This window comes from Mya arenaria, chromosome 7 (assembly GCF_026914265.1).
Source record: "Mya arenaria isolate MELC-2E11 chromosome 7, ASM2691426v1".
In the NCBI taxonomy this organism is placed as follows: domain Eukaryota; kingdom Metazoa; phylum Mollusca; class Bivalvia; order Myida; family Myidae; genus Mya; species Mya arenaria.
In genome coordinates this window covers 50,356,918-50,367,511 of record NC_069128.1, presented here as the reverse complement: position 1 = coordinate 50,367,511, position 10,594 = coordinate 50,356,918, and the positions used below count along the sequence as shown (strand labels likewise).

Genomic DNA, 10,594 nt, shown 5'->3' with positions numbered 1-10,594 from the left:
TAGTAAAATCATTGCCCAGTATTATGGTCAGTATCATCCTGAAGTTTTATTCAATTTAGATATAAGTATATGTTTCAATAGAAACTCAGTTCTTGTCTTTGTTGAATGTTTTTAAACGCATCATCACAATTACTTAATGAAGCTATCAATTATTTCGGATGTCACTCCATGGTCATTTTGAATGTAGGCAATAATTCTATTAAGGGCATGTTAGATAATTGTGTTCAAATGGTTAATTATTTCAAGCATGACACAATTAAAATTGTGCGGCACAAAAATAGAAACAAAGAATTCTGAGTCAACTTTTTTATTCCAACAAGAACATAGCATTACACTTTATGTGTTTAATATACATTTGCATTTGGAAAGCGTCATCGCTTTTCAAGGTGTCGATTATTTTGTCGTAAATCATGCAAATACAGACACAGCATGTGTGAAGTGAAAATCGTCAACCAAAAAGTGTCTTAAGATAATGCACTGTCGATTTGTTAGATTTTAGAATAAAGAAGTAATAAATGATCCGTTTTCAAAACCCGAAGGAATATCATATAGGATCAGTTATTTTTAATATGTAAAGCATGCACGCAAATAAGAAAACAAAACGTTTAACTTTTTTTGTCTGGGACAAATATAAAAGTGCATTTGAGCAAATAATTTACTTTTTGTCCATTGTATACACTCTGACGAATTAAACTCATACAAGACTAAATTAAAAATTGAAGAAAAGAACTATTCAGTAGAATCATTTTTTGTACTTAATATGTGATTCATATGTATTCCAGACAACCATTTCATACACAACATAAAACATCAAACCGACATCGGTGTCCATGGCTTTAACAGCCTTGTATCACAAACAATGTGGTGACGATATATATAACACATCATTAACAAGGATTTGTATTATTAACATTGAGTACGAAAGCGTAATTGTCATTTCTTGGTATAATTTCTGACAATACCCTATTCTGTATGAACTACATACGATAATATTATGTAGTGAGTTCTTATCCCATCAACATATTACTTAATAAAAAAGGCAAAAAGTTAAATGTTTCAAAGATAAATACATATATGTTTACAAACACATTTGTTTCTAATGTTCTGAAGTTCGTTCCGATTTGAAAATGTTGTTCTGGTCTTTTGTTTATTTGTCGATCAATATAGAGATGCTAGCACAGACAGGAGTAGAACGCCAAGGAGAGCAGTTATCTGTCCGGCCCCGCTGGAGCAGGAGCAATCCAATACTACATAGACGGTTGTGGTCCCAGGATCAACGGAAGCAACAGTTGCGGTCAATATCACGTCGTAAACATATTTAGTGGAAGTTTCCAGCGTCTGCGATGTTGCCACGGTCAAAGCTCCAGAAGTGCCATCAATAGCAAACTTGGCTGTGTCGGTACCACCAGCTTTAAAAGAAAAAATAATAATAATTCGATAATGCCCATTTTCTTCTTACAAATTGCAAGCTATCATTATTTGTGTTTGACTTAAAAGGCATGAAACGAATTGTACTGCTTACGAGGGTAATTCTATTATTTATAATGTATAAATCATTGCATGAAACTCGAGAAGACAATTACGCTCTTGTTTTATGCTTAAAACAATGCACTTAAAAAAACGAAAAACAAAATCTCAATAAAATTGAGTTCTCATACTTTATGAGTTATCAAACATGAATGAATGAACTGCACTTACTATTCGTGTATGCAACCGTTTGGGTACTCAGGGCATCCGTGGAAGCGAATGTGCCAATGCTTGTCCCTATATATAATCATTAACATTTGTATTATACAATCAAAAGTATAAAAAACAAGCCTAGGGCTCAAACAAATAAAGCCTGTATAGAGGCACGAGTTTAGGGGCAAGACGACACAGAATGAGAAACACAAACATACAAACAACTCATACATACGTATAAATACAAATAAAGACCACACACGCGCCTAACAAGCTTTAATGATTAATCTGGAATTAAGTTAAAGGGAATAAACATGTGTTATTGATAATATTGACATCCCATTAAGCTCATTTGATAGACATCAGCATGACCAATAAGAAACATTGCAAGAACCCACGTGTATTGCATGTTGTTTATATATATTTTCAGATATCTCACGTGCTAGCGATGCAATTAAAATATATCTGAATTAAATTCAACATAGACTTACCACAGACATTTAGATAAGAATTTAATAAATAAAAATATTATTTAAATTCATTCCATTACTGTTGAGTGTGTATTACTTCATACGCCATCTCATTTTATAGAGATATTCAATGAAAAAGTAAGAAACCTAAACATTAAAATAACAAAGGATGATTTAAATTTGCTTTGCATATTTAACTGCTATGTTCAATTTAAGTACTACACATTCTGTAATCATACCTGCTGTCACCGAAGTTGCGGTCAAACATACGGTGTAGCCTGTCGAAGTCCACATAGTAACGTCACCGATGTTAATTGTAATTTCAGCTGTTCCCGATACAGGTGTACCTGCACTATCTGTTGCCCTAGAATATATAAAATGAAATTACTTTATTATACGTCATAGCTTTTAACCCTAGTAACAAGGAAAAACTCTCATCATAGTATCTAAACTTCCGCAAACGTGGACTAATTCAAGTAAAAGATAAAAACAATTGATATGATTCAACAAGTGAAAAAAGCGTATATTATTTATGGACAGTCCACATCGCTGTAAATGCGTAAGCAAAACTATTTTGTTATTATGCAAATAAGGACATACACAACTTTGAAAACGTAGGATGTCTTTGTTTCGTAGTCTAGTGCTTTTCCTGTTGCGAGAGTGACAGCCCCTGCTGTGATTGTGTCACTAGCAATGCTGCTTGGGTTACCGTCAGTTGTAAAGGTGTAGGTTAAAGCGCCGGTACCACCGGTTGCAGTTAATGTGAACAGGGTCCCTGTTGTACTCTCTTTCACAGTGAACGCTGTATTAGTATCATCAGCGGAAGTCCCAGCAGCGGCACTCGAAGAAGAAAAAATTATGTCCGTAGTACCGTCAGACTGCTTGCCTGTCCATCCAGTGACCGCGGCTGTCGATTAAACATATATTTTTTTATGTGTCTACTGTATGAAGCAATAAAGTCATTTAATAAAATATCGAGAAGCTAGGACTACACACGCTTAATACAGTTATTCATTAGATCTAGGGCTACCACACAACTTACGGCTTAAGCACAATGTGGAGTATACATGATATTTAATTGTTGCCACAAGCTTTTTGGAAAATAGGATGAATTTTGTTAGATTTGTAGTGCGACGTTTCCAACTTGACCAATATGTATTCGTCCAATAACTGACAAAAAACCTAAAAAAAACAACACTTAAACAATGAAACTATATTGAAATATAAAATTCATTAAACCTCTCATAAATGTCATTAAACAATAAACTGCTTATGTTCGTTTTTTCATTACATGACATTATATGTTTTAACTTGAACAAACATAACACTGATTATATCCTTGCCCTGCCATTATGCTACAACTTGGGTTAAAATGAACCAGCATCAATTCGATTTTGATATTTCATTACTTTATCTGTACTTATAGACACATATGCCAAATCAAGCATACCTTTAGTCATGGTGGAAATAAAGATATTGGTTCATTGACCTTGATTTACGGACTTAACGCAACACACAACAAATCAAATTGAATTTTTTTTAAGTATTGTTCATTTACTAGTATGAATACAGTGCCAGGGTTCCGAGTAAATATAGTTTATGTACTTGTATATATTCACCAGAACTTACACAAACTTATCCAACTACACATATCCGTCTTGATTTGGTGATCAAACTCCAACATTTTTTTCTAAATTCTTAACTTGTATAACATTTGGTTAAATCACAATCTTTGCTTCTTCCTTTCTTCCTGCATTATACAATCTCCGCGTCGAACGCACCAGCAGAAAAAGTATTTTCATCCAATCTTAGTCCCCTTTTAAGTATAACCCTAACATGAATGAATAAAAAAGCAATTCCTCGGATCTACAACGAGAGTGATTGCAAATCGAATGTCGGTCAATCCAGGCTGTTTATGTACTATTGTTCTGGAGTTTGAACGAACATTTGTTCTCCAAAATTGTTGTCAATAGCTCCAATTGCCTATGCAGGGACAAAATGATGTACAAATAATTATTATCTTCGACCAGTTCTTTTATCAAAGAAATCAAAGGAAGTCATGTACTGCTTAAATATTTATGTATGAATTGACGGTCAATTATTTATATGCGATTTTAGTTGTTATTATATGATCATATTGTAAATACTAATATATCAGATACATTTTGATTTCCCTCGCACCATATTCATGTGACTTAATCTGCTATTTGAATTCCGTAACCTATAATTATAATTATTAAAGTTGTTTTATTTAAAGATTTTAAAACTAGCGAAAGCCGAACAGTTGGAACAGGCACAAATACCATTTGCCTTAACTCGAGTTGTTTTATTTTTATGTTTATATAAACTTACTAGATTATTATAATGGTTGTTTTAATATTTTTCAATCTGGTGAGTAAACATTAAAAAAAATAGCCTACAAAAAAAGCCAAGCGCTAACAAAAAATGATTTGATTTTGATGGCTTTCGATATAATGATAAAATTTAATCAAGGGTTCATTTATGTTTATAATCTTCTCTATTATAGTTATATTTTATAGTTTCTAGTGATATTTTATCATTATAGTTTGTATCTTGTATTAACCTCATTTTCACATCTACTCTCCTTTAATGTAAAATAAAACTGAAACTGAAAACTTCATATTTAATATGTGTTTAATTCTTGGACAACCATTCACTCAAAGACGTACATCTTTCAACTAATCAACACCATGAGATGTGCTATAACTTTCAATGAGTATAATGTCCCGTCACATTTCCCGTCACATTTGGTTAAATGAAATCAACAAGGGTCAGCACTGAGCCATTAAATGAAATGAAAACGATTTTTGGGAAATTTTAATCCACTTCTGGTAAACAAAGTCAGTTTAAGCTGTTGTATGTAATAAGAAATAGGAATTATAATCGCGTTCTAGCGTTTATAATATAGCCCAATAGTTTTTAAAGTATTTAAACATAGTTCATACTAAATATTAAATATTTGAATAATCTGTACCTTTAAGTAGCATATATCAATCTCATGTCCATTATGACTTTCAAGACATTAGGTTATGACTTGAACAAGTCCGGACTTTACCGTTAATCGTAAAATCTTAAAAAAAAACACGTATTGATAAGAAAATCTGATAAAAATGAAAGCATTTAATAGAACTCAGTTTGCTTTACATCTCAGAGCTTCATTGTTTAAAGGTTGAATGTTTTAATATCGCAGTTCAGCGGGGTATGAAAGGTAATGTGTTCGTCTAAAACAGAGCCAAATATATACATCTTTCGAATGCTTATCAGATCAGCAAAAAACTGTTTTCGGGTTTTATTTTTTAAAGGCCGGGTATTGTGAAGAAATAGATTAACGCTTTTTTTTAAATGTATCAAAACTCTGCATAATTATTGTCTGGTACGTCTGTCTTGACGTATATCTGCCGGACGCCTTTTTTCTGTGTGGCTGCGTAACCGTCTGTTAGACGTCTGTTTGTGCGTCTGCCGTCTGTACTTCTTTCTTTCTGCTGTTATCCCGTTTCGTTCATGTCTGTTGTACTCTACCACCTCTGTTTGTATCAGCATCCGTCCGTTCATCGGTATATTCGTTTGTCTGTGCGTCCGTCCATTGATCTGTTTTTTTCGTCTGCTTATCGTTCGTCTTCATATCTTTATTGCTGTTTTTTATCGTTATATCGTTTTGTGTCCCTCTGTTCGCCGGCCGAGATGACCATCTGCTATACTATTGCCTTTCTGACTGTATTTGCGTCCCTTCATATGTATACTTGTATGTCTGTGCGCTCGTCTGTTCATTTGTAAGGCTACCCTTCCTTCGTAACCTTTGATTCATGTTCGTCTGTCTAACCACTTTACTGTTTGTACTGCTACACTTGTCTTATTCTCCCGTGTCTTTGTTACATAGTTATTTAGTCTGCTCGCACATTTGCCCGTCTGTACATTTGTTTAGATTATATTATCGCGCTGCAACAATTATGAAATAATACGTATTTTTGGCATTGTCGTTATCTAATTTTGTTTGGAATAACACGCCTCAAAAATATTTCAATTATGCTGCAGAAATATCATACTATAAAACGATATTCGCAAAATAAAATACCTAAAAGTTGGAAACTCAATAATAATAACAATAGGAATTAAAAATGCTTATCAAATTAGTATTTTAAGATTACTAGTTCAGCTTGATCGAATCAATAAGATAAAGTTAATTAAAAATGCAAACAAATATTAAGTAGATCATCAAACTTAATATTTATCAAGTAACACATACATTTCATAACAGACATATGACATTTGTTAGCCGACATGACTGATATATTGAATCATGAAGCTTAGGTTATTGAAAATTTGAAATCACTTTAAATATAATTAATTAATATCAAGCAACAGACATATTTTATACACACATATTACTTTTATTAGCCGATGGAAATATTTTTTTAAATTATCTTATACAAATGTTCCGTGATCTTTGGGTTTTCGAGAATGAGAGTGTATTTTCATTAAGTTTATTGTTGTGTTATGTACGGATTCTAAAAAAGAGTAGAAAATTATCATTCTCTAATCATGATCTAAATTTAGACATATTTATTTTGCTTTTAAAGTAATATTTACTATCATTGTTCATTAGTGCAAATTTAATAGGTGAAAACAAGTTTTGGTACATAATAAAAAAGAAATCTATTATCTCACATGTTTCCGCTAATAAAGCACTTACTACATACATTCAATTGTACAGTTAGTTCAGTGAGCATCACCTAGAGAACATATATGTCTTCAGAGACATAATTCATGTTATGTTCATGTGCATTGCCATATTGGTAAGGTCAGCAATGTCAGATTGACGCCTGTATCGGAGGGATTGCATTCTGTGTTCATATCGGTATCGATAGTTGAAAGGTCATTCCAATCATTTATTTGACATGTTTCCTAAGATAAACCTATCTAAACTTATTTCTGCATAAAAAGGTAAGGTATTTTTGTATTTCCTTTTTCTTAAACGAACAGTCCTTGAATGGTGCACACCCTTTTATTGTATTTTTCCTTCAAAAAGTAAACCGTTTTACAATTAGTAAAATAAAATGATTCATGTTAATTAGCGCTCTTGACATTGCATTCCGTCTCTTTGGTGGTAAACAAAAGGAGGTTTAATTTTAGCTGTTTAATCTGATCATCACAGCGTTTTTAATTACCCTTTTCTCTCGGTGTATCATTGAGCTAGCTTGGAATAGCACACCGTTCATTTGAGTTTAAAGCTAGATTAAAAGAATGAAAAAGTTAAATACAAAGGATAAAACAAGGATCTTCAAAATGAAGCAGCACTGTCCATTTTGATATCCTTATGTTCTCCATATGTACTTCCTTCGAAAGATAAAGTTTAACAATAAACGTTTCAATGAATGAATATCTTTCATTGAATTAATGTCATTTCCGTTAAAGAACAGCTAGGTTGATTAAACTACAAAACAAATTGGAAGTTGCATACCAATTGAATTTCACATAATATATAAATGTAAATGAATTTACTGACAGATCGGCAGAAAATATATTTTAACAATGTATTGACAAAAGTCTTGTACACCAGCCTTCATCATTTTAGATAACATATTCTTAATTATATTGATCGCAAACATGCCCTTCTTTGAAGAAATTTATACATAAGAATCTGCTCCGCAGCTTCATATCATATTAAGTTAATCACAAAATTTAAAGAAAAGGATTCCCTAAATAAATTGTTTGCTAAGAGTTTAAAAAGTTAAAGCTGCACTCTCACAGATTGAAAGTATTGACGATTTTTTTTTATTTTTTGTCTTGGAAAGAGCCAATTTTTGCGAAATTCCATAGAAACCAGTTATATAAGACTGCTGACAAAAAATAGATAGCAGATTCTTATATTTAAGTTAAAAACTTGATGTTAAATGAATTTTCTTAAACCGTTAGTAAAATAATTTCGAACAGAAATATGAAAATCTGCGATCTGATCTTTTGTCAGCAGTCTTATATCAGTGGTTTGCAGATAATTACGTATTTTTTTTTATTCCAAGACAAAACATTAAGTGAGAGTTCAGCTTTAAGAACAACAAAGACCCTGTGCCAATGCAAAATAGTTCATTCGGTATCCTAATGATATAAAATAAGTTCATTTATAAAGACAAGGCAAACAATGAGCAGTTCCTGTATTTCAACAAATATTTTTTTTTCAGTCATGAAAAGATTTATGAGTTCAACTTTCAGCGGGAATAGTTGAAACTTTGTGTCTGCATTGTATAAACATAAAATGATTTTGAGGATTTTCTGCCCGAAACAATACAGCCATTCTGTTGCTTTTCTTCTTTAATTGTTTAGAAAAAGGTTGTTGCTCTTGATGGAATTTGCCATGGCATCTAAGATCGTTTACATTCCCCTGAGACCAATGGCGTTAAAACAAAAACGTTTTCCCGACCCGTAAAGCATTCAAGAACGCATACATTCCCCCGGCCCCCAGGCGTATACATTTCCCCGAGACCTAAGGCATTCAAGTTCGCATACATTTCCCCGAGACCTAAGGCATTCAAGTTAACATACATTTCCCCGAGACCTAAGGCATACATTATCGCATACATTTCCCCGACCCCCAGGGCATTCAAGATCGTATACATTTCCCCGAGACCTAAGGCATTCAAGTTCGCATACATTTCCCCGAGACCTAAGGCATTCAAGTTAACATACATTTCCCCGAGACTTAAGGCATACATTATCGCATACATTTCCCCGAGACCTAAGGCATAAACTATCGCATAAACTTTCCCGAGACCTAAGGCATACACTATCGCATACATTTCCCCGAGCCCTAAGGCATTCAAGTTCGCATACTTTCCCCCGACCCCTAAGGCATTAAAGATCGCATACATTTCCCCGAGACCTAAGGCATACACTATCGCATATATTTCCCCGAGACCTAAGGCATACACTATCGCATACATTTTCCCGAGACCTGAGGCATTCAAGATATTATACATTCCCCAGACCCTAGGATATTCAAGATAGCATACATTTTCCCGAGACCTAAGGCATACACAATCGCATACATTATCCCGAGACCTAAGGCATACACTATTGCATACATTCCCCCTGACCCCTAAGGCATTCAAGATCGCATACATTTCTCCGAGACCTAAGGCATTCAAGATCGCATACATTTCTCCGAGACCTAAGGCATTCAAGATCGCATACATTTCCCCAAGACCTAAGGCATTCAAGTTCGCATACATTCCCCCGAGACCTAAGGCATTCAAGATCCCATACATTTCTCCGACACCTAAGGCATTCAAGTTCGCATACATTCCCCCGAGACCTAAGGCACTCAAGTTCGCATACATTCCCCCGACCCCTAGGGCATTCAAGATCGCATACATTCCCTCGAGACCTAAGGTATTCAACACCGCATCAGTCCCCGAGACCTAAGGCATACAACACCGCATCAGTCCCCGATACCTAAGGCATACAATATCACTTTAAGGCGTTCAAGATTGTCGCACATACCCGAATAAATAACAGTCTCTTATATAATTGAATTCATGGGAAGAGAAAAATAAAATTGACCAGAAATTCAAGGAATTGTCATACCGATTACCAAATGTTCAAATTTCATTCAAAGCATATATATTTTAAGATGAATGTCAGAAAAGAATCCGCCATAAATTTGATATACATTCTGCTAATTGTAGAGTAGGTTAACCCTAAAATACATCATTAAGCCTTGAAGCAAAAACAAATTTCTACTAACAGACATACATTGGACACTTACCAGAATGCTTGATTAAAAAGACAGTCATTATCAAACAAGCGGCAAACATCCTCAAATCCATCTTGATGTTATAAGTACGTTCCTATTTGCAATCAAATCCAAACTAAAACTCACTGCATAGGACAAGGGCTGAGAGCTGCCTTTTATAGAATGGGGTTTCAAAGGATCTATGGTGATCCAGTCGTCAAAACAAACAGACGGAGTTAACGATAATCTTATTACACGGTTGGTTCCACAAAAACCTTAACTTTTGCGAAAATGGAAGAATAAACTCGCCAGGGATATCAAATATCCCCTAACTATGACATAGGCACCACATCGATATCACATGACTTTCTTGATTTTCGTATCGGGACCGGGCTCATTTGACTTTGTGAAATCAAATAGTTTACGACTACTTTAGTGAATGGATACATTTTATGGCTATCACATTTGTAACCTAAGGTAAAACGTTTAGTTTTGGTTTCAAATAATAATTTCATCGCATTGGTGAAGAATACTGTTCAGGTTTGTCAGGATTACTGCAAACCGAAAGTTTGCATAACAAAATTGCTAAAATGAAAAAAAAATATGTTTTACATTGTGTTATTTTAGCGAACCAAGTACTATATGCTATGTTTAAAAATCAGAACCTTTAAGGTATATCATCTATTGATGCAAACTA

At 33.8% G+C, this 10,594-nt stretch overlaps 1 protein-coding gene across 1 annotated transcript; it reads right to left on the bottom strand.

The window, feature by feature from the left end:
* Positions 1–291: 291 nt before the first annotated feature.
* On the bottom strand, positions 292–10,104 carry LOC128241604 (cadherin-12-like). Its single transcript, XM_052958614.1, has 5 exons — positions 9,931–10,104; positions 2,751–3,057; positions 2,390–2,514; positions 1,699–1,764; positions 292–1,409 (listed from the first exon to the last, which is right to left on the bottom strand). Exons 1-5 carry the CDS (start codon positions 9,989–9,991, stop codon positions 1,159–1,161), a joined length of 810 nt encoding a protein of 269 aa, XP_052814574.1. The 5' UTR covers positions 9,992–10,104; the 3' UTR covers positions 292–1,158.
* Between the last annotated feature and the right edge of the window lie 490 nt (positions 10,105–10,594).